The sequence below is a fragment of the Arvicola amphibius genome, chromosome 7 (genome assembly GCF_903992535.2).
Source record: "Arvicola amphibius chromosome 7, mArvAmp1.2, whole genome shotgun sequence".
In the NCBI taxonomy this organism is placed as follows: Eukaryota; Metazoa; Chordata; class Mammalia; order Rodentia; family Cricetidae; genus Arvicola; species Arvicola amphibius.
Genome location: NC_052053.1, coordinates 106,241,665 through 106,267,070, shown reverse-complemented (window position 1 = coordinate 106,267,070; position 25,406 = coordinate 106,241,665). Strand labels below are relative to the sequence as shown.

The window sequence follows — 25,406 nt, the reverse complement described above, 5'->3', positions numbered from 1 at the left end:
GGTCATTCATAGCCTTAAGACAAGTCCCATCAAAATCCAAATGGGCTTCCTAATAGACCATATTAGAAATCCAAAGGCCTAGGACTAGCTAAAATTGTCCTCTTTTGGCTGTGAAGACTTATCTTAAACTTACTACAAATTACTATTGTTATAAAAATAGTTTGAATGAGCAGAACAGAAAGTCTATAATCTGAGCATATATTTATGATATGACTCCCACTTGACTTCCAGCAATAGCCGAAAAGCAATATCGTAGATGAAAGGACTGTTTTGGTCAATTGGGAAAACTTGACCTTGATCTCATAGCATAGACACACACACAAATTCCAGATGCTTTGTAGACTTCAATGTGGAAGGTCTAGAAGGACAATGGGGGAGAATATTCTCGTGATATAGGCTACAAAACCAAAATTCACCAAAAAAGAAAAGATAAACTTTTATCATTAAAAATAACTAATTATATTCATCAGAAAATTATATATATATACACTGCACAGTTATGCGCAGTTGTTTACTGTTCTGTGTATGGCATTTTATAACAAACAGGCTAGATTAGTAATGTATTGACAGGCCAAAGAAATGCTTGCCATAACTCTATTCACAATAGCTAAGGTACACAGCCAACCCTAAGTGTCTCTCAAAGGAAAGCTAGTGACAGCTGGCATGCATTAAAACACTATTTGGCCTTTAAGCAGGAGGAAATCCTGTTGTTGATAAAAACATGGATGGGGCAATGTGTAAAGCAAAATAATATCGGCATAGGCAGATAAATATTGCACGGTCACATTTACATATGGAATATAAAACATTGACTATATAGAAGCAGAAAGTAAAAAATGTGGTAAGCAGGGCCTAATATAAGTGGCAACAGACTTGGGAGATGTTGAAATGGGAGATCTCTCCCACATTCACTGAAAATTTTTGCAGGAGCTTATGGAGTAATCAGTGTTGTTAAATTTGCTTCTGGAACTCGCTGAAAGGAAAGATTTCATACCTTCGCTGATTTGGAGCAAGACAGAAAGAGAAGCTGTGAGAAGAGGATACTTATTCTAAGAGTGAACTGCAGGACTCGCGAGACTATGGAGGTAGAGAAGAGGGACCAGAGACATTTCTCCTTCAATGCCAGTAATTAGAGACATCTCAGGCATTTGTCCATATTCATAAATGAATAGACCCTATGATATATACTGCTCTACAGTATAGCACTTGCCATTCAATAGCATATTGTGAGCAATGCTAATTAATACTCAACTAATTCCCTTATGTTAGATCTAATTCATATTTCCCACTCCTTAATTTTTACTTTCCCATTGAATGCTTAATTGAATAGCTCATAGATAAATCTTGGTTTATATTCATGGTTACTTATTTTTTTCATTTTATTTTGAATTAAGTTTAGAAAATGTCTAGATTGAATTTCCATAAGGGTAAATTTGGTGTAAAATTTTAAAAATCAAAATAAAAGCAAAACTTGGGAAAAATTTAATAGAAAAAAATAGATTAACAAGAAACAAAATAAAATATCTAGAGCATTCTCCTGGTGATAAATCTAACTCAAATACTTTAAAATAACATTAATGTTATTAAATGTAGAATGATAGTCATGCTATACAGATGCCATATAATAGCATGATTGTTGTATTTCCCTAATATTCATGTCCATTAAACATAATTATTCCTGATATAAAACTATCAAATGAAAAGTAACCAAACTGGATCCTATTCATTTCACATGGACAATCTTTGTTGTTACTTGGGTAGGAGCTAAACTGAATTAGTTGCTATGAATTTTCATAGTGTTCTATGAAAAGACTACTTTTGAAATGTTCAACATTTATTGGACACTTAATATATTAACTAAAACATAAGATGTAATTGTCAGCTAAGTCATTTCTGCCACCCTACCTGCTGTATCTTATTCAAGTACCCATTCTTCTTCAAAGTAGATGTCCCATCCAGGAATTCCTTGTGAGTCTGAAAAAACAACCTTATGAACACAGGAAAGAAAACCCATGAATGTTAGAACCTGTTTTTCCACAAAGTCACACTTACTTATGACATCTTAAATTCTTTGGCCCCATCTATGTAAAATCTATTTTTTATTTATCACTCTATGTTTTTACTCTGCTGAAATTAATGAATGAATGTACCATTTGCTTATTCATGTATTTGAGAAGAAATTATTGAACACTTGTACTGTGCAAGATTTGTTCTTGGTACTAGGGACTCAAAATACGTCAAATCCTTACGCTTATGGAAATTAAATCTAGTGAGTGGTCAGAATAAAATGACATACAAAATTTAAACTATATTTCAGGGAGTGTTAAATATTCCAAGAAATGCAAACTAGAGTAAGGCTCTTAAAACCCTGAGAACAAGAATGCTCAAGTGGTTTAGGATGATCTCTACAGGGCTGACCCATGAAAGCCTTTAAATGACGAGAAGGAGCCAACTGCATACAGATCTAAAAGCCTTCAGGAAAGATAAGACCCCGAGATTAGCGCTAGACTGGTATTGTTAAAATGGAAGGATGACCTGACTGGAGGGAGGGAGGGGGCCATGGTGTTTAGATCATGTGGGGTTCGAAAGGTCAGGCAGGATTCCATGTTTGAGTCTGAAGGGAACCGGGAAGGAATGCAGAGGAGCAACCATAAATTATCCATGCTTTGTAAAGAGGACTCGTGTCTTTGTGGAAAAAGACAAAAATGGAGGAAGAACCATGCTGAAAGCGATAACTGCAGTATAATCCGGCAGGGGTGATAGTCACAAGTGGGTATCCACAGGTGTATTCAGTGTGATCGTTTGAATAGGAATAGCCCCGTAGACACATGTATTTGAGTGCTTGGTATTTGAGTAGGGAGTAGCACTACTCAACAGGGATTAGGAGATGTGGCCTTATTGGAGGAAGTGTGTCACGGGGGGGGGAGGGGGGTGTGGGCTTTGGGGTTTCAAATGCTCACGCCAGGCCATGTCTTTCTCTTCTTGCTGCCTAAGGATCCAGATTAGAACTCTCAAGCTACTTCTCCAGGACTGTGTCTGACTTCCTGATGCTGTTCTTTCCACCATGATGACAGTGGACTAAACCTCTGGACTGTAAGCAATCCTCAGCTAAATGCTTTACTTCATGAGAGCTGCTGTGGTCATGGTGTCTCTTCACAGTAACAGAACCTCAACTCAGCTGACAGGATAGAGTTTGAAGGTATGGAAGAGGAGGAGGTTTGCTTAGCACTCAAGTTGTGTTGTAGGCAGTAGTGAGGAAAGCCCGAATTCCAGATGACTCCTAGGCTTTTGGCATGAGAAACAAAGTACATGGTTGGGTCACATTCAGTGATGCAGAAAACTTCAGCAAGAGTCGTTTCTGACCCGGGAAGGAGCAGACCAAGAGTTCTGTTTAGGATATTCTCCAAATGAGCTTTCATTGGCAATCTGACCCAGCCTGAAGTCACCTGAGAAGAAGCCTCAACTAGGGAGTTGCTTAGAGCGGATTGGCCTGTGAGCTTATCTTTGGGAGGTTGTTTTACATATTAATTGATGTGGGAGGGCCCAGCCCACCATGGGCAGCACTTTTACTTTGTAAGTGCTCCTGGGCTGTATGAAAAAGAGCTACCTAAGCATGAGCCTGAGAGCGAGCCAGAGAGCAGACATGTTCCATGTTCCCTGTTGTGAGGGAGTTCTCTGGATGAAGGTAACAGTGTTTGGAATGGCAGCAGTCCAGACTTCAGGCTCCTGGTGTGACTCTCCTCAGTGGAGGACAGTGACCTGGAAGTGTGAAACGATAGAAAGTCTTTCTTCCCTATCTTAGCTTAGGCAGTGTTCCAGATCTGTGAAGGGAAACCATGACCGTGGCAACTTTTATAAAGGAAACCATTTAATGGGCGCTTGCGTACAGTGTCAGAGGTGTAGTCCCATCATCATGGTGGGGGGCATGATGGCACGCAGGCAGCCACAGTGCTGGAGGAGTGCTGAGACTTTTACATTGGGATCTGCAGGCAGCAGGAAGAGAGAGACCCTGGGCTTAGAATGGGCTTTTAGAAACTCAAAGCCCGTCCCCACTGACAAGCTTCCTCCAACAAGGCCACACCTCCAAATCCTTTCAAATAGCGCCACTGCCTAGTGACCAAGTAGTTAAATATAGGAGTCTATGGGGGCCATTCTTATTCAAACCACCACACTTCCCAAAGTTTATTTTAGTTGCTGTGCTTTCTCACAGCAACAGGAAGGGAACTGAGACAGGCAGGTTATAGGTGACAAACCCAGCGGAGACCTGCCCAGGTAGAGAAGCTGAGCAGTTAGCAGACTGCAGTTAGAGCCTGGGGAAGAGATCAGGGCTGGCTGTCTGCATTTAGATGTCTTCAGAGTATAGAAATTATTTAAAACTAAGAGACAGGCCGGGCGGTGGTGGCGCACGCCTTTAATCCCAGCACTCGGGAGGCAGAGGCAGGCGGATCTCTGTGAGTTCGAGACCAGCCTGGTCTACAAGAGCTAGCTCCAGAACAGGCTCTAAAAAAGCTGCAGAGAAACCCTGTCTCGAAAAACAAAACAAAACAAAACAAAACAAAAACCCCTAAGAGACAGGATAAAATCACAATCAAGAGCATGAACAGAGGTCAGTGAAGAACCGAGAATGACACAATTCCGAACCAGAACGCATCAGTAAATACTCTTAAAAGGAGCAACCAGTGCAGTGAGTGACACATGAGAACATGGCCTTTGGGAGGTAAGTGAGGGATGATGCCTTGTTTTTTTTTTTTTGGTTTTTCGAGACAGGGTTTCTCTGCAGCTTTAGAGCCTGTCCTGGAGCTAGCTCTTGTAGACCAGGCTGGCCTCGAACTCACAGAGATCCGCCTGCCTCAGCCTCCCGAGTGCTGGGATTAAAGGCGTGCGCCACCACCGCCCGGCTAGGGAGGATGCCTTGAAAGAAGGTGAAAAATAAGCTGTGCTACAACTTCACTGTAAATTGGAGGATGTTAAAGACTAAAGCTGACAGAGTAGAAGTCTTTGGTAACTTGGAAGACTTGCATACTGTTTCAGGCTTCTAAGAATGCAGAATCTTCACAATCTTAGGCATTTTAATGGCAAATACGTGCTGGGAATTGGATGTCATTTGTGAGCAATATTTAGCTCCCAAATATGCATGTCCTATGGACTAAAACCCAGTTAACTGGCAAAGCGAGACCACAGCAACCAAGAGAGACAAACAGCAGATTTGACTTTAGCAGTGCTGGCATACCATGCTAGAAAGCAATCCCGGCAGAGAACAGAGATCAAAATGTCAATGGATTCGTGGTGATTTGGGTGCTCTTAATTGTTCAACGCACAGAAACGCACACACTTTGTACTCATGGAGTGCTCAACATTTTGATGTCAACATGAGCAATGGTGCTATTCACCAGGAAATCAAAGATTTTTACAGCAGGAGGTTAAGGGCCACACAAATTTCACAGTCCTATAGAACACTGATTCTTCAGCCACACCAAGCGAGAGCAAGGTTCACTTTCCCCATCTCTGGGGACTGAGGAACTGCACCAAGGAAGGAAATAAAGACTCCAGGAGACTGTCTCCTAATTTTCTCAGTGATGAAATGCAGAATCAGCTTAAAGAATAAAAAGGAAGGCCGGGCGGTGGTGGCGCACACCTTTAATCCCAGCACTTGGGAGGCAGAGGCAGGCGGATCTCTGTGAGTTCGAGGCCAGCCTGGTCTACAAGAGCTAATTCCAGAACAGGCTCCAAAAGCCACAGAGAAACCCTGTCTCGAAAAACCAAAAGAAAAAAAAAAAGAAAAGGAAAGGAAGCTAACCAATATATCTTTAGTTACCAAACTGTGTGTTCAAGGCCACCCTGGACTACACAGGGTTAATGCAGAAACAGATCCAGGTGGTGGTGGCTCACACCTCTCATCCCAGCACTAGAGAAGAGTGTAAGGCAGGATGAGACAGGAACGCTTACTCTTTCAGTCTGAGGATTTCTTAGAAGTAAGAGCTCACTAGTGGCTTGGCTGTTTTGCTCTTCTGATCTTCAGATTGAACCCCAATTTCTCTCTCTGGGTTTTTATTATTCATGCTACACAACACTTTCTTCAAAGGAAGCAGACTGTGATCTTTTAGATGAACGGAAGACTTTCTTTGGGTTCTGAATACGGTTACTCATGTAAGAATAATTTTTTTTGCTCAAGGCTTCCCTGTGTTTTCTCAGTAAAGGATACAAGACTCCTCAACTAAGTGTAAGGCACATGTTAACGTGTAGCTGGGCGTGTTACAGACTCATGCTGTGCCCCATCAATGCCCTTCCCATATTCCTGTGTTGTTAGTTTAGACTGAGGAACTGAAGTAAGGATAATTCATTCCAAAGAGTTCCTTTCTTTGGCAAGTGTCTACATCACCTGCAATCCCCACCTCCCCACACCATAGCTCATCTGAAATCTGACTAAGTGGGGTGGTGAGTCTATAAAGCAATTGCATGGATTTGAATAAACCGAATATAGTTCCCGTTTAATATTAACGATGTGTTTCTGAGAATGAAAGTGACTTATTAGTTGTTACCCTTGAACCTTGACTGGTCTTCCAAAGATGCATGAATTAAAGAATCCGTCTCCAGGGTGGTGATATGAAGAGACTGTAGAGTCTTTAAGGGACAGGGTCTAGTACAGGTGAAAGGTCACTGGACAGATCCTTGATTGGGACTGTAGGCCATAGTCTCTAGTTTCCATTTTTTCTGCTTCCTATGTTGTAAGTGTGCTCTCTGTTTCACGCATGTACAGTCTATACATGGCACGGGACAGAGGGACCACATGAGCACGGTCTGTAGCCTCTGCAACTGTGGACCAAAGGACGCTTTTCTCTTCATAGATTGCTTACACCAGGTATTTTGTTAAGGTGATAAAAACAAACAGACGAACAAACAAACAAGCAAACAACTTGGCTAACTGGCATCCAGCAGGGCCCCGGGAAAAATGAAGTGTCTCACTTACAGCTTCTCCTCCAGACTTGTGCAAACTCTCTTTACATCTTCTACCTTTCTCTCCCATATGGGTAATGATTCCTGCAGCCGGGACATCTCTAGACTGTGATCACTAAGCATCTAGTGAAAAGTCAACAAAAATATCACAGCCAGTCATCAGCGCATGACTCACAACTGCAGTTCAGGTTCTCTGAGGAGTTTATACATCATCCAAGCAACGTTTGTGATAGGGCCCCGCTTTAGTAAAAAAAAAAAAAAGAAATCATTTTTATGATCTCTTTAAAACTCAATTTGGCAAAAAAAGGCAATTATGAAACAACCAGAAAACACAAAATTTGTTGGGGTAGATGACTAAAATCAGTAGTGAGAAAATACATGTGTGTGTGTGCATGTGTGTGTGTGCGTGCGTGTGTGTGTGTGTGTGTGTATGTGTGTGTACATATCTCCTCTAATAAATTCATCTGTATTCAAGATGAAACTGAATGAGCCATTCTTTAAGTGACTGGTGTGTTACCACTTTGGGGACAGATGCTAATTTAGTAACTTTCTAGAAAGTCACCCAACAGACTAAAATATATTCAAAGAGGCTTCTCTCTCTAGAGCACCACATGACTGACTGTAGGAGCACAGCTCCAGAGTCAACAGAAGTTCTAGAAGAGCCATCAAAGTCAGCAGGATGCTGAGAGAACCCTGATCAAGTCACTGGGGTTAGACCTACTATTCAGTGCCCAAATTCACATTTTCCGGTTTGGGTTTCATGAATCGTACATGCCAGCCAAACGGATGGACCTAATATTCATTGCCTCTAACCCTCAGCCACCCCTGCCTGAAGAATCACATTCCATTCTTTTCCTGCCAACGTTCCCAGTGTGGCCTGGCCAAAGAGGTGTCTGAACTGAAGATCCCATGGGCCTGCTAGTCTGTACCTTCCTGTGGCCTCAGTCTATGCTCTGGGAATCTCCACAAAAATCCACCATACTAGGCAGTATTATAACCCCCTCCCCAATTTATTACGTTAGTGGTTCCAGCTTTAAGTTCAGGTGGATGTGATGCAGTTCGGGGCTGGCAAGGGGTGCAGCAGGTTCTGGGGTGAGATTATTACAGCTGCCAAACTTGGAGTGCTTCCTCCTACTTTAGGAGGCTCAAAGTGGAGGTCTGAGCTTGGCCACAGAGAAGACACAGTGCTGAGCAGGGCGACTTTCTTCAGCCTAGTCTGACCTCTGCGTGTTGGGAATCTAAAGGCATTGTGCTCTCTTCAAACACATACGTGTGAGAGGAGCCTTTCACTTTTACCAGGGCTACAAAAATTAGATACCATAATGGACATATAGCATCATGAAGGTTAGCACGTGCCCCTCCTGTAACATATGATGGAATCATGGATGCATTCTGGCAGAAAAGTGTGTTGTTTTCCTGTAACTGCTGCGCTGTGTGGTTTTGCATGTGCTTTCTGATAAGACCACAGGCCCAGTCACTCAGCTAATTGTGGTAAAAGATTAGCAGGTGTTGATATATATTTAGCTAGTTCTACATGCAGTTTTAAAGAAAGCGTCAGGAACTGTTAACTTGCCATCGGTATCCTCTCAGGCCATCAGGAAGATGAATTAAATAAACTTAAAAAAAAAACAGGTATGCTTAGATTGAGCTAAAGGAAGGTGTTTATTTTTTTCTTACCACTGTGCTGGTAGTAACTGTTTGCTTCATTTTTATTATTTTGTTTTGCAACCTGGTCAATTCTTTCTTCTTACTGTACGTCTCTTTTCTCCTGGCTTCACAGTATTGCTTAAACTCTTTCACCTACAGTGACAACGGTAAGCCAATTACAGAGCTGATTAACACACCAGAGCTAAGAGAGATCTTTCCGTTTGTCAACCCAATTCCTGCTTCATTTAAAAGCACCATTTTCCGTCTAGGTAAACTATCAATTTAAAAGAAAATGAAACAAACCAGTGTTTGCTTATCCCCTAGTGTAAAAGACAAGCGCACGAGTCCTGTGGGCCAAACTTCAGTTATACATGGTTGACATGGCACACTTACAGGAGCTGTATGGCAGGGAGCGCTGCTGAGGAAGGATGAAAGCATCCTACCACTGTAGGGACTTGCCGCAACATCACAGCCGTGGGTACCACACTACTGTGCATTAAGCAGATAAGGGGAATGAAGGGAGCAATCACTTCCCTAGAAACCCCAGTTCACACTACCTTTAAAAACAAAGCCAACTAAAGATGGAGAATACAAAGTCACTGGAGACAGGGCAGTTTATAATAATGGAAGTTTTCCTGTGTTTTTTTTTTCTCAAATCAAACATCTGGCCACATGTCATACTCTAGGGAAATGAGTGATGCTTATTAAAAATCAAACCTGATTGTCAGCAAACTGAATAATCAAGAACAAGGTAATACTGAGCAGAGAGGCGTAGGAAAGCGTATTGAGTGACACTTATGGACGCTTATGCCTGGCTATCTTTCCACTGGTGCCATCGGCCCCTTTCTTCAGTGTTATCTACTTTGAATGAATGTGACCACAATCAATATCTCTGCACCAGGGTACACATACATATGAGTAAAACTTGTTGATAGATACATTTTGTTAAAAATTAGAAAAACCCCCACAAAATTAAAAAAAGTAATGTAGTAAATTAACCTTCCTTCTTCCCTTCCTATTTAATGTATCGTTTAAGCTCAAGTTTGAGTTCCTGCGTCTGAAGGTGGAAACAGGCGGCTCAGGGTGAAAATGGAGGAAGTCCCCGAGCTTACGCCCATTCCCACTTTGGGAAGGACACAACCAAAGCTCTGCAGAAGTTCCCACCTTAGGTGCAGCTCCTTTATATAAAGGAAGAAGGGAGAGGGCTCTACCTTTTCCAGTGCAACCAAGGCACAATGAGAAATAAAAGAACCCTAAGCAGTTGGGCAGTTACCTTGCCAAACACAGCACAGCCAATCACCACCGGGAGCAGAAGAGGCGGTGGCCACCTCTGCGTCTGGCTTCAGACTACAGTTTGATTTTTGCGCACTGGGGTCTGGCAGCCCCTCTGAAGGCTACTCCTGTCTCAGATTGCTGCAACTGGAATAGCAGGCATTGCAGGTATTCTGCCCGACTCCTGCGTTCTGTGTATACAGAAGTGGAACTAGATAAGATGGTGGCAAATCCCTCATCTCTACGTAGGCATGGGACCACGACAGAGAATTCTGTCCTGTATTCTGTTCTATGAACTGAATGTGCACAACTGTGAATGTCTCTTCCTGGAGGCCCCCAAACAAGCAAGAAAGCAAATAAGTACATCCATGAGCTTCTCACTCACCTGCTGTGCAGTAGTTCCCAGAAGACAATCACAGTGCACCTTATCAGCTAGCCTCCAGGACAGACCAAAAAAAAAAAAAAAAAAAAAAAAAAAAAAAAAAAATCCCATCGCCTACCTTAGATTCAAGACAACTCTGAATTCAAAAAGAATAAGCCCCACTCCTTACCTGGGCATCTAACTCACTTTTCTTCTCAAGATACTCCACTTTATGCCTTTCCATTAACTCATGGGCCTCCTGCAGACATTGCTTCTGCAGTAAAATCTCTTCCCTCTCAAAATTTATCCTGGTGTAGGTGTCGTTTATGTAAATGGTAGCTATGGCTTTCTCTTCCAGGGTTTGGTTGAGCGACAGGACAAACTTGGCATGCTGCTTTGCCAGCTCTGCTTGCTTTACCCTGGAAGGAGAGAAGGACCCTCGGTAGAAAAGGCTGGCATTCAGGGAAGGAAGGAATGTGGATACCCCGGTGACAATGCTTATCCTCTCACTGCTCTCGTGGTTGAAATTTAAACTTGGTAAGCATATAAGGAAGCAGAACAAGTTTGCAACTTTTTTAGTCACTGCTAAAACGTCAGTCCCCCGGCTCCGCTTGACCCTACCCATCTCATGTGCCAGGATATTGGAGGATATTTTGGCTTAAAGAATAAGATGGTTCAGAAGTCATTTTGAATGAGTGAATGGAATCTGGCCGTGAGTGTTTGGAGGCAGGCCATTCAGTCAAAGAAACATACATTCTGTCGTGTGTCTATTAGCCCTGATGCCATAACTCTGTGGAGTGGGCCCAAGAGAAATCTAGCCTTCCTCTGGACAGAACCTACGGGAAGGCGAGGATGCTACCAAGTCTACTGCTCAGACGACGTTTGAGACCTGATTCTCCTCTTGCTTCCCAGATCTGAGCACAAAATGTGTCATGTATCTCACACACGCACTGTAGGCTGCATCTCCCCGAGGAAGATCTGAATTCTGGGAGGAAACATCTAGCACAGAGATAGCGAAGAGGTTGGAAGAAGGAATAATTGATGCTGTTCCGTGTTTCAGTCTTTAGAAGCTCTTGCAACACAAAGTCCTTTCCTAACATTTAGTGTCCAGCTTAGAGAATTTTGATGGCGGGAAGGGTACTTGAAACCTCAAAACATCACAAAAGATAAATAAAAACAGCCCGCGTGGGAGATGTGGTGACGGAGTGAATCATTGGGTGTTTTGTGGGTTGAGCATGGGAAAACTAGAAAGGGAATCAGTCCAAGGATTTCAGCTCTTCATGGAAGAAACCAAATCAACTGAAAACCTCAACTATTTGTGGTGCTGCTGCTGGTGGTGCAGATGGTGGTGCTTTGAGAAACAGGCACACACAGGCAGGATGCAGGCCTAGGGAAAACACATCCCAAAGCCTCCATAGTTTCCCAGCAGTGAGCAGGAGCCGGCAGGGTCTCACGGCTGCTTGTAGAGCCTGTGAGGATCTGGATAATACATCTGCCTTTGAAAAGTAGAAGAGCAGGCGGTGATTGTAGCTTTACAGTCCTGGCTCATCAATCCACCAACCTCTATTTGGACCTCCTCTTTCCCTCAAGATTTATCTACAGCAGAGTTTCCAATCATGGTGGAACTACAGGATGAGAGTTACCCAGAAGCTATTAGAAATACTCATCTTTATCCCCACCCTGCTACCAGCTAGGCCTACCAAAATCCCAGAAGTCTCTGTGTGAACAAGCCCCCCTCTGGATCCTGATCCCCACTCAAACCCCAAAATCATGGGAGCAGAAAGGGGTGATGTCACTTGGTGTATCCAGCTGCATGTTTTATTTCTGGTTATCGGTTTAGAAGTAGTCTGGTTTATAGCTATCTCTGGAAATGGTGGCTAGCACGGTCCATGCATAAAATGCTTTGTGAATCCTTAGTAGGAGCTAGAATAATTAGTATTACTCAGTATGTAATTATGAGCCTCATTTATAACATATCTTCCAGGGCAAGTGTTCTGAGGACCTAGTTTGGAAAGCAAGCCCATGGGCTTTGAGATCATACCAGTCCCTGTGCACCAACGTCTATGCTATGATGGGGCCCCTTGAACATTTCTTAATATGGAATGCCAGCATGCTGATAGTTATGTCTGAGACTTGCAAATTTGCTCACAGTGATGAGTTATTCTTCAAACTTTTTAACGTTTTCTCCTTTTAGAATATACCTTCCTCTTATGGGCTAGGTTGGGCCAGGAGTTCTGAATCCTGTTTTACAGAAAATGAGACCCAAGGGATAAAGTGTTGGCTCAAGGCAACAGCTCAGGAATAAAGAAAGGGTGCCGGGAGATTCCCACACTATAGGCAGTTACCTACATGGTCTCGTTAACTCTGTATAAACCCTCAAACTAACTTCACCCATCAGTAGATTATAGGCCAGACTGAAGACCTTTAAGGAACTGAACTGGATGAAGCAGAATTTCATTGATATGTACTTGTATTTCCAACAAGAGGGCTTTCCTTGTAGCAGAGCAGGGTTGCAAACTTAATTCTGTAAGAGCAGAAACTGAAAACACTGTAAGCTTCGACCTTGGGAGGTGCCTCGGAAGGAAGCATCTAGTTCGCCAATGAGCATTTCCAGTCTCTGAAAGGAGAAGTACCTACCCCAGAGCTTCATTCACTTCTGCCAGATCACAGATTTTCTTCTTTAGAAACTCTACTTCGTTATCCATCCTTTCCATCTTGATTCTCATTTGCTGCAGCTCAAAAATGTTGAGTCTGCGAGCGTCTCTGACACATTCTTAAAAGCAAGTGAAAACGCGCCCGTCATTCCAGGGAGAGCCACAGAGGTGCTCTTCCTACCCTAAGAGAACGGCCTTTCACTGAACTATTCCCTTCATCATGTTTCTGCACCAGACCCTCTGTACTTAGTCATCTGGACCATCTCAGTCGGGTGTAACCAGCTTCCATGCCCCGAGAAGCTTCACAGGGCAGAGTCTGGCCGCAACTGACTCCCACTGGCCCCATGCTATTAGCTCCCACCAAGGACTTTCTGCTGTCTCTCGTACAGGATTGACCATCCGTGACCATGCATGTGTGGTCAGAAGTCCAGGAGGAGGGACAGACATTGAAACGTGGGTGAAAGGAAGCAGGGCGTGAGTGCTGCTTTCTTCCTTCCCAACAGTGGATGCTATTGAGAAGGAGCTTTATTGGCGCAAGCATGCTCTCCTCACTAATTGTGGCTAGTTGCAGCTGACGTTGTAATGCACTCCATGTTGGCTCTCCCTTCTCTGCTGTCTTGGTTCTTTATCCCACCCTCCTCTTCAGATTATATATCCTAAAACTATAATGGTGCAAAAACCATTACCTCAAGACTCTCTGCTTGTGAGAACCCAGTGCAACTATGGGAGTCTTTAGAGTAGCGGGTCTCAACCTGTGGGTCGCGACCCCTACCACTTCCCAGATATTTACATCACAATTCATAACGGTAGCAAATGTACAGTTATAAATCAGCAATGAAAATAACCTTATGGTTTGGGGCTCACCACAACCTGAGGAGCTGTATTAAAGGGTCACAGCATCAGGAAGGTTGAGAACCACCACTTTAGAGGGTTATCCAGCATGTTAACCAAGGGTCAACACACTTCTACACGGCAACTTCCCCAGCAACTAGCTGATAGCTTCCCTTAGAGACTCAGGCTACTGCCCCCAGTCTATCTTTTTTCTGGGTCACTAATTAAATTGTGGTAACAAAACTTCTCCAACTTTGTGTCTCAGATGCACATCTTTATCACTAGGAAATCCTATTCACGTGCAGGCTCTGCTTCCAAACAATGTGTCTGGGAGGTGCCTGGAGATTCTGACCTTTCTAACTGGTCTGCCCTTGGTGTTTCTGATACTGACAGAAAGCCAATTAAACTTTCTCGGTTACACATACAGCCTGCATCAAGGACCCTACAGGCTAACGTGATGTGCAACTTTCCTACGGATATATTTTTTTTCTGCTTATAGAAATGTAACCTGATCTGGAAAACAGAGAAAAACAACCAAGGAAAGTAAACCAGAAACATTTTTCTAACTCTCCCTCGGATGGAGATTCTAATTAGTCTGTTTCTTGTTTTCCTGCGCGCATGCGTCATTGTGCTTTCCTTCCCGGCTGATGCAACGCTAAGCATACTGCTTGGTTATGTAACCTACAGGACCAGTTAGGACACAGTTGGAGGTTAGAACTCTCAGAAATCCAACAGCAAAAGTTTTTTTTAAGAGTGCCACGAACTAGCCAGTCAGTGGTGCTTGTCTTTGGACAAATAAATACATAAATGAATAAAAGTGCTACCTACTAGCTACAACCAAAGATGAAAGTATGGGAAGTCGGGAAGTTGCAGCTTCAGCCTTGAGAGACAGCCCTTACTAGAAAAAGCTGTGCTCTATGGAACAGCAAAAAGATGCATGGAACTTTCTGGAAACCTCTCTAGAGTGCTAGAGGACTTCACACAGACGGAGCATAGCTGCTCAAGGAAATCAAGAGAAGTCCCCCACTGAGTTGTGTCTCTCTTTGGCACTACCATGAAGCTACTCAAAAGGGTTCTTTCTGGGTGATGGGGATGCGTTGGGCATCGAAGGCTGAGGGGCCCTGTAGGGCTGAGGCTTGCCACTATCACATGCAGTGGAGGGGTCTGCCAAGCCGAACACTGGAACCTAAACACAAAACCTCTTCCTTCTCTCTCATACTTCCCAGTGTCCTCTGCTGCTAAAGTTGAGTAGCATTCTGTTAGCAAGGGATGGGGGGGATGTTGGCTAGTTTTTTTTTTTTTTTCAACACAAGCTAGAGTTATCCAAAAGAAGGGAAACTTGATTGAGAAAATGACTCCATACGATCCAAATGTAGGGCATTTTCTAATTAGTGATTGATGGAGGAGGGCCCAGCTCATTGTGGGTGGTGACATCTCTGGGCTGGTAGTCCTGGATTCCAAGAGAAAACAGGCTGAGCAAGTCATGATGGGCAAACCAGTAAGCAACAGCCCTTCATGATCTCTGAACCAGCTTCTGCCTCCAGGTTCCTGCCCTCACTGCTTTTAATGATAAGACCTATAAGGTTCAGCTCCCTTATTGTCCATAAGACACTGAAATATGGATTGAGAACTGAGAGTCAGCAAGTAGATAACTGGCACACCTATCTTTAAAATAGATGTTTCATGCCAGGCAGGATGTCCCATGCCTATCATCTCAGCCCTAGGGAAAGTAGAGCCTGAGCTGAATGAAACCCTGTTTTCAAACTAACAAATACAGTCAAAGCTAAAAAACAAAATACAAACAAATAAAATATTTTCTTATTTGAATTGATCTTTCAAGGTGGGCTCCTGGGGAAACAGATTCTAAGGTCTACGTGTAAAAAATGTGTAATATTTTTAGGAATATCTCTGGTGGGGTGAAGGTGGCAAAGCTGCAGAGGGAAGTCAAACTGTGAAGACAGTTAGAGTCGGTCTATGCTGACATAAGGGAGCCATACTGGCTGATTCTTGAACAAACTCTGACCCAGGGAGGGGGTGTCACCCGTGGGCGGGGGCTACTCTCTATGCTCAAGGTGATTATTAGAGAGGAACTCAGTTATGAGTCTTGACTGATTTTTTTTTTTTTTTGCTGGAAAAATAAAGTTAGGTCCTGGCCTGACACCACAAATTTAACTAAACGATTCCAATAGATAAATGCAAGAGCTAATAGTTTACATTTCTTAGGGACTGGAAATACATCTCGGCAATGGGATGTTCCTCTAGCGTGTGTGGGAGACCATGTGTTTGATCTCCAGTGCCACGAAATCCGAATCAAAACATTTAAGAGATGCTCTCAGAGGAAAAGACGGATTAAGGTCAGTTTTAAAAACTCCATTCATTTCTTTTTATTTATGTGTACGTGAGTAAGCCTGTGTGAGTTTCTGTGAACGTTGTAAATGCCTGGTGCCCATGGAGGCCAGAAGAGGGCATCAGAGCCTCTAGAACGGAAGCTGTGGATGGCTGTGAGCTGCCATGTGGGAGCTGGGAACTGAACCCAGGTCCTCTGCAAGAGCAGCAAGCGATCTTAACCACTGAGCCATCTTTTCAGGCTCAGTTAAAATCTTTATGTCATCAGATTTGGGAGTGATTTCTTTGATACAACACCCAAAGCATAGCCAGCCAAAGAAAAAATAGACAAGTTAGAGCTTCAGATTATAAGCTTATGTCAGTGCTCACCATCAACGGAGGGTAAGGGCAAGCTCTGGAGTAGGAGCGGGTATTTGTAAATGATATTTCCAGTAGAGGCTAACATTGAGAGTAATAAAAACGCCACAACCCAACAATGACAACAACTATAACCACTATAGGACAAGGGGCCTGGGCAGCCAACAAACACAGGAAAAGACACCCAAAGGCACCAATCGTTGGGGAAAATTCAAATTAAAACCACAATGAGAGTCTAATTAATGCGGGGTAGGCTAGATCTCATTAAAACAAAAGCATAAAAGCACAAGTGTTGGCAAGGATATGGAGGATATGAATCCTTGTGCATTGCTGGTGGCTACACATGATGGCTGGCTTGTAATAGCTGCATGTGGAGTTATCATGCAATCCCCTGATTCCATTTATTGATACAGAGCCAAGAGAGTTAAAAGCGGAGCTCACCTGTGCAGTCGGACACAGGTCATAAACATCATTATTCACAACAGCCAAAAGTCAAAAGCTCACAAAACATAAGCAAAGCCTGGTGGGTACGTACCAGGGAATGTGGTTCAACCTAAAAAGGAAGAACATCCCACACGTGCTCCCATATGAATAAACTTGGAAGACATTCATTAAGTGAAGTAAGCCAATCACAACAAGATTACCTAGAGTACCCAGAGTCACCAACGCCATTTAAACAAAACGTGAGGACACCCACAGTGCCTAACTTACGTGGGTAGCTATCTATCAGAAATGGACTGAGCCATCTTTTAATCAATTTAGCCGCAAAATTACATAAATTAAATTTCTATAGAGTATATTATGCCACTTAAAAATGAAATGGGGACTTGCTGCTGATCACAATATTCACACCAGGTAATCTATGAGTGCTTATATAAGCACAACTATTAAACCCTTTTTTCCAAACCCCTTGGGGTTCTCTTTGCCTGTGATTGACACTGACGGCCGGAAGTACCTTCTAGCTCCCTGTTGATGCTGTTGGGCACAGTCTCCAGCAGAAAATAGAGTCTGCTCAGTTCCATACTTTCAATTTCCAGAAGCTCAACTGTGTTTTTTCTCATTTCTTCCTGAAAAAATAATTAGATTGCATTGTTAAAAAGGTAATGCAGAAAAATAATGTTTATTTCCTAAGAAAGGGTCTGTCTGTTTGGGGGGTTGAAAGGCCATTTCCACCAGACCTCTCCTGCTGCTGTTTTTACGTGGCAGACGGCAGGGAAAGATGACGACTTACAATCAGATTTTAATCTGCCACTGCTGATTTATCTTTTAATTTCTGCTGGTTTTCTTTTACTCAGAACATTTTCCTTCTGGATACCTGTTTCCTATATCCAGCTTCAATTCATTTAAATGGAAAGAGTCCAGCAAGAAGGGCAAAACTAAGGCCACTCACTAAAAATCAAATTTCCCATAAATACCCATGTGGGAATAAAGAGAGCAATGCTTTTCTCCTTTAAAATATATGTATCCGTGTACATGTGTACACCATGTATAGTGTATACCATGTATACATATGGTACCAGCAGAGGTCAAAAGAGAGCCCTGGATCCTGGAACTGGAGTCATGTACCATGATGTGGGTGCTGGGAACCAACCCTGCATCCTCTACAAGAGCAGCAAGTGCTCTTAACTGCTGAGCATCTCTCCAGCCCCCAGGCTTTTTCATATCTCTAAATCTAAACAGTCTTGAGAATGATGATTCATTTGCTTGCTTTAGGTACAAATGCATTTAAAGGAGGAGAAACACTCAAAGATCATCTTTTACGTAGATAAAGACATAGCTATTTTGTAACCCGAGAAACTTCTCTTGCATTTACCAACTGAAAGTCAGATTGTATAATTGCATACTCTATCATGTGTAGTAGAGGGGTCTGCCGGGCTGCTCGCTGGAACCTAAGAAGAAATTCTTCCTTTTCGACCATAATTTCCCAAAGCTCAGCGTCACGTCAGCTGTCGGGGAGAGGGTATGGTGGGTGGTGGTGTGCTGGCTAGTTTTATGTCAACTTGGCACAAGCTAGAGTTATCTGAAAGGAGGAAACCTCAGTTGAGAAAATGCCTTCATAAGATCAGGCTGTAGGACGTTTTCTTACTAGTGTATTGTTTCTGCAAAAAATAAAATTCAATGCGGGTATCACCTGTGCTCTGAAGAGAATTAATTGTGAATATTTGAAGATAGTGGAGTTGATGGTGGCTTTTATTTTTTTTCTGCTGATTTATTTTGTAAATTTTCTAGAAAGAACGTGTATTACTTTTATAAATATTGGTTATTTTTTAAAATAGAGGGATTTATGTCTGCTACTTGAAAGATTTGATGACTCAGGTATTAAGTGGAAGGGGACTAGATTCTTTAATTAGGCACAGTGAAAATCTTGACTTCTATGCAAACCCATATTTAATAATACTACTTAAATATTAACATTTAATATTTAATATTTAAATATTTTCTCTGTTCACATATTTATGCACCTTGAGTAGAGTCACACATAAATTAAGGGTTAATGAAGGTATAAGTGAAAGTCTGAAAAATATCTTAAAGATAAATACAGTACCAGTTTTTTGACAGCAACAATAATGTTCTTAAGGAAGGTTTTAACTTCTTCATTGCAAGTGAAATAGTCACCTTGCAGAGATTTTTCTGGAAAACAAAAGATTAGAATATTAAGATATCTTAAGGGATTTGTTCCAATCCTGCTTGGTTCAGCCTTTATGATCTGGTTCAAATGCTGAACCTTATGCTATTTGAATGTCTATTGAACATTATGAATTTCCTTTGAATATGTTTCCTATTGCATAGTATCCTAACTTAGATATATGTTTTATTATCTTTAAGGAAAATCTCCCACTAAATTCATCTTTGTAGATATATCTCATGACAGGAAGAGATTTTAAATAGATGAAATATCAATAAGCATTTACAAATGAGAAAAAGATCAGGTGTCTGTAATATAGGTTTAAAGGGTTTCATATCTATACACACATATGTATATATGTGTATATATATAAAACATAAAATTATGTTGAAGTACACACCAAATCACTTTAATTAAAGAATCCCTCATGTCAGGTACTTCTGTACAAAACTGCAAACTGTAGATGAGATTCGATATTTGTCACTAGGGAGATGTGAGAGTGTGTTTCAATCCCCCTTTGCTCACTGGTGTACTCAAAGAACTCTCCTTTTCCCATAGTCTCGGCAAATAGGGAGCTCTAGGAAGAGAACACAAGTAGCCATTTCCATCTCTCGGTAGAGTGAACTGTAGCATCTTCCCTCAGTTCCAGGGAAGCTAGACTCTTCTGCAGAACTATGTTCTGTATAGCCAGATGTGTTAAAAAGGCAAGAGTGCACTACAGTCCTTTCTTTGGTCTTTATGGAGTAAGTGATCACATACCTGTTATTGCTTATTAGAATATTCTGGAGACTTACACACTTTCTAACTAAACTCAGAGCAAGAAATATTTGTTACTTTAGATAAAGTTATTTATAGAAAATTTCAGTTGTTGCTCAGGCTGGTCTCCAACTTGCTATGTAGCCGGGGATGACCCCGACCTTCCGATCTTGTCTTCACCCTCACAAGTGCTGGGATTCCCACACCCAGGTATAAGAAGCGTTAATGAAGTTTCTTCCTAAGAAAAAGATCCTGAGATGCTGTGACAGGCTGTCTTCCAGACATGGCCACTGCACCTCCAAGCTCACTGCAGCTATGATCACCTATACAAGACCTGCACCAGGTGGAGTCAGTAAGCTCAGTCAGTATTTTCTACACGTAACTTTAGTTGAGCTCAGTGGGAGGAGGAGAAGTAACAAAGAGGCAGAGAGGAAGTTTGGTGTTGGGAGGAGTGGGTGAGAGGAAGGAGAGATGGCTATGCTCAAGATACTATGTATGCATGCACACAATTATCAAGGAAAAAATAGAAAATTTCTCAACTCTCCAGACATTTGATGTGGGAGGGTCTTCTGTTTGAGTTGATTTCACTTGTTAATAAAGAAACCATTTGATTGGCCAGCCCTTAGGTGGGTGGAGTAGACAGAACAGAATGCTGGGAAGGGAAGTTAATAAATTGTCATGCCTCTCCTCTCTGAGCAAGATGTGATGAAGCTCTGGACGTATTGTAGAATCTTCCCGGTAAGGCACCACTTTGTGGTGCTACACAGATTCGATATGGGTTAATCAAGATGTGAGTAAGAGGCTGAAACTAATGGGCCAGGCAGTGTTTAAAATAATACAATTTGTATGTTGTTATTTCAGGACATAAGCTAGCCAGGCGGCCGAGAGCTGGGAGGCGGAAAGCAGCCCAATGCTGCTCTACACTACAAGACATTATTAGCATATGAAAACTATTTTGTGCATGATTAATAGGGTTGAATGGACACACTGATCTAGAGATAAGCATGATGAGAACTCAGGGTTCAAGTTCTAACAATGACCTTTGGCTACACAGGGGGCAATTTTTGTCGTTGATTATTAACATTTTTTGTGGGAATACTTACCTCTGCTTGTCCATGGAGAAGTGGGAAATTAAACTCAGTTCTCTAAGAAGGTGAGAGGGAAATCACTTCAACTGCAAGCCACCACAGAAATGCTTGTCCTGAAGCAGTACAGTGGCCACAGTCAAACAATTAGATGCTTTGCTCTTAATGGTCTAAACGGCTTTTGCTCCCAACTAGAAATGCCTTTTTGGGACTAACATATTGAGAATTCTAACTGAATAAGCATCTTATTAGTTACTTTTGAATGGCTGTGGTCAAAATGCCTAATGGAAACAGCTTAGGGAAGGAGTTTTTTATTTTCACTCAGGGTTTAGAGGACCCCAGTCCATCATGGTGGGGAAGGCACTGCAGATCACTGCAGCCAGTGTGTAGGAAAGCTGTTTCCTGGAAGCAGAGGGCAAGCAGCACCCCGGGGCTTGTTAAGACCTTCAAAGTTCACTCCCAGCTCGGTGGTGGTGGTGGTGCATGCCTTTAATCCCAGCACTTGGGAGGCGGATCTCTGTGAGTTCGGGGCCAGCCTGGTCTACAAGAGCTAGTTCCAGGACAGGCTCCAAAGCTACAGAGAAACCCTGTCTTGAAAAAACAAAAAACTAAACAAAGAAGCAAAACAAAACAAAAACAAAAAACAAAGTCCACTCCCATCCTGCTCAGTGACAGACTTCTCTTCGCTGAACCCCGCCCTCTAAAGCGTTCCCAGCCTCCTACAAACAGCCCCACTAGCCAGGAAACAAGCATCCATATATTATGATCCCGTGGGAGACAGTTCAGAGCCAAAGCGTACCACGTGTGTTAGCCTGTCACACACGCAAAATCATTTTTGATCCAAGTCTCCCAATCCCACTGTCTTTTATCTAATTTTCTTTGCCTAATACAACAGGTGCCTCTTAAGCATTCCTTCTACGTGTCTTTAAAGTCTCCAGTTTCCCACAGTAAAGGGTGGCGGGAGAAAACCCCATGAAAGAAAGGCGAGAGGAGCCGGCTGAAGTGGAAATCAGATACTCTGGTCCAGGTCGATGGCCTGGGACACCCAATGGTTATAGTCATCCTTCACCCTACAGCGCTTGAGCAGGCGCGCTGAACACTTAATCTCTCCTTGTCTCTCATCTCCCCCACTAACGAGGAACTGTTGTAGTTTCAGGAGGAGAACGCCTGCCCAGACTCCTGTCAAGCGTCTAGCAGGCCACCATCTCCAAGGAGGACCTGACTCCTGGTGTCTCTAGAACTTCTCACCCACAACTAAGAGCTGCTCTAACGCGGCGGCCGCTACGGAGGAGCCCAGAGTGGCGGGGAAGCTGCATATCTCCAGGGAGGGGCTTGTGGAGACCGAGGCCTGCTGCTTCACTTTCTCGCTGACAAACCCCTTGTCGGGGGTCCAGGAGCGTAGGGCCATCTTGCTGGGATTAGCGCTGGCGAAGTCAGAGGAACACGGTTGCCACGGGCAACGATGACGCTAACGTCTCCAGGCGCCCCCTTGTGGTCCCCACCGGTGGTAGGCATCTCCTTTGGTTCTCTACCACCAAAGCCTAAGTGATTCTGGTTAGATGACTGATTCTTCAGCTTTTGGTCGTGTTACATTTCTGACACTTTCCTTACACACTGCATCTGGGAACAACAAGAACCACATTTGAAAGCCTCGGGCCTCGCCATATAGTAGCTCTGTTAACTTACTCTGTTACTTCATGCGTCAGTCTTATATCCATTTTATTCAGAGGAGGAAACTGAGGCATGGGTGATTAAGTGAATTCCCGAGGTCACAGGAAGACAGCACTGGGCCCATTGAATACTGCACTAGGTTTTTACCTTCCCTGGACTCTTTATGAACACATTTTGCCTTGAACCATTGTTCTTTTTATCCTTATGTGAGCTATTTGATGACAGGGACACGTGACTGATCAGGCAGGGTGTTGAGTGTGGTCAGCTCTGCCTGTCTAGAGACAAGCAAGACGGTTTAAGCACCCTTCCTAAGGTTTCTTTTCAGCTGTTGTAACTGAAGTCGTACTGATTGTAATATCATTAGCTGTCAACTATGTGGTGCTTATGTTTTATTTTTTCTTTTTCTTTTTTGGTTTTTCGAGACAGGGTTTCTCTGTAGCTTTTTTTTTTTTTTTTTTTTTTTTTTTTAGAGCCTGTCCTGGAACTAGCTCTTGTAGACCAGGCTGGCCTCGAACTCACAGAGATCTGCCTGCCTCTGCCTCCCGAGTGCTGGGATTAAAGGTGTGCGCCACCACCGCCCGGCTGGTGCTTATGTTTTGAATCCTGTTCTGAATACGTTCCCTCCAGTGCCTGTCTCACCACGGTCTTATAAACAGTTCTAAGCACCCGAGATGCTGCAGAGACACTATACTTTAGACCACTGATTTAAAAGGAAGAAGGACTGCTTTCACTCCTGGATTTGGGCCATGGCTGATTGACTGTTGACAGGTAGTCTGCAGTAAGACAGAGAGCCAGAGGGTGGTTGCAGGATCCCTTTGGACAACGTGATAGGGAAAAGGATCATTTGGGGTTTCTGAAGTTGTAAAGCAAAGAAATACTTTTTTTTTCATGAAAATTCCATTTTTAGCTTACTTTCTGTCAATATGCTCAAACCAATTCAAGTGTATTCTTAATTGTTGATCTTTATGTAATATGCTAAATTGATACTTCTGAGCAATGTAAGAGGTGATTTAGCAGGAAAAAAAACCTCAAGGATCTTTCTGTAATCTTACAATAAATGTTTGTTAAATTAAAGTTAGAACCTTAAATAAAAGATTACTAAACAAGGGTCTGGGGACATAGCTCAAGTAGCAAATTACTTGTGGCAAAAGTGTAAGGATTTTGTTCGACTCCTGGAATCCAGGTATAGAGCCCATCATGGTGGTGCAGCAGAGAAAGACAGATCCCGCTGAACCTAACCAGCATGCCTCAGGTCCCCCAAACAAGATAAATGGCTCCTGAAGATCGACAGCCAACGTTGTTCTTTGGATTCCACATGCTTCACCCCTCCCCCCTCCACACACATGCACACGGAGCAGACTGAGTCTCTGCCACCCTCATTCCAACCCTACAAGTCTAGCACACTGTCCTATGCCCAGTCAGGGTTTGGTTGACACAGTGTTGTTATTTTTTTGTCCTACCATCTTCAGCATGCTGTCCCATCTTTAGGCCTATCCCCTTCATGGCCATCTATGGCTGCTGCAGCCCCAGATGTCCTGCAATTGTACAAAGCAGGGAAAGTAGAAAATTCTCACATGTGAAAGTCCCATGTTACTTTCTTCCAGGAAGGAAATCTGCCCAGCATTTCACATATTTCCTTGGCTCTCAGTGTCCAGAACGGAATAACAAGGCCACCCAGAAGAAAAGTTAGAACAATGAGGGTCTACATTGCCATCTCTGTGGACATGGCAGGAATCAAGAGGCTTCAGGCAAGCTGGGAGCCAGGAGATCTCTACGTAAGTCAACCAAATTCATGTATAATCTCAAAGTCAGTTCCAAGATATCTGTGACTTCATGTTTAACCTCAAGGTCAGCTCCAAGTTAGCTGTGACTTCATGTTTCCCTCGGGATTAGGAAGGAATCAAAAAAGTTTCTTAGGCTGAACAGGAAGGGCATTTGTGTCTAGTGTATCTCCCAAATGTAAGCCTTCCAGTTGGCGTCATGCTGGCAGGTCTGTACAATGTTTTTATGATAGAATATTCCTGCTCCCAGAATTTCTAGTAGCTTCTAAGGTGCCTTGATTGATTTGGTGTGAAATTAGAAAGAAGACTTATTTGGGGGAGGAAGAAGGTTAACAAGAGTTGGGGCTGGTGACCTGGGGGCAGACACAAATTAGACTGGAGTATAGCAATACGCATGCATGAAAATGCTGATTTTCTTAGTTTTAAACAAGTTAAAATTAAGTTAATTAATTAAAACAAGTTAAAGAAAAAAGTGCCTATCTTCAGTTCCCAGTTACGGTGACTCTGGCATGTGGTTATTTGGGGCAAAATGTCAGCGAAAACATGTGCCCTATGTTACCAGATTGTTAGCAAGGAGGCAAACAGATGGAAGTACCCTGATAGAGGGATGCCAAGGGACAAAAGCCAGGTACCCGGTACCCCTCAGGAAGGACAGGCTGTGTCAGCCAGTGTTCCTAACAACACTCAGCTCAGAGGCTCCCTTCAGTTTTCTCTCTTGACTGCTTGCTTTCAGTAACCAAATGGACTTGACCACAACATTGTTAATGGTTTTAAGTAATTTGCCTCTTTTGTCTTCGTTCTTCACATGTGAAGTGGGAATCTGTATCCTGGGATTGTGGACAGGAAGCAGAATGAAGGCGTCCTAACCACAGGACGCTTGTGAAGGATTTCCCCCCTTCTGGAGTCCTCATCTGTGCCCTGTGAGCGGAAAATAAGCGCTCTCTCTGAGAAGCAAGTGCTGCTGTACTTCCCACCAGGCCTTGATTTGGTAGTCAAACTCCAGTGACAATTGTGTGAGCCAACAGCTGCAATAGCACAAACGGGAAACTGGCTTTATTTCCATGC

At 43.0% G+C, this 25,406-nt stretch overlaps 1 protein-coding gene across 1 annotated transcript in view; it reads right to left on the bottom strand.

Annotated features, from left to right (window-relative positions):
• Ccdc175 (coiled-coil domain containing 175) overlaps positions 1–22,297 on the bottom strand; it is a 56,052-nt gene extending 33,755 nt beyond the window's left edge. Inside the window, 8 exon segments of the mRNA XM_042055410.1 lie at positions 1,906–1,987; positions 6,968–7,077; positions 8,632–8,754; positions 10,425–10,653; positions 12,872–13,007; positions 17,378–17,489; positions 18,968–19,053; positions 22,138–22,297. Coding sequence (XP_041911344.1) covers positions 1,906–1,987; positions 6,968–7,077; positions 8,632–8,754; positions 10,425–10,653; positions 12,872–13,007; positions 17,378–17,489; positions 18,968–19,053; positions 22,138–22,297 — 1,038 coding nt within the window.
• Between the last annotated feature and the right edge of the window lie 3,109 nt (positions 22,298–25,406).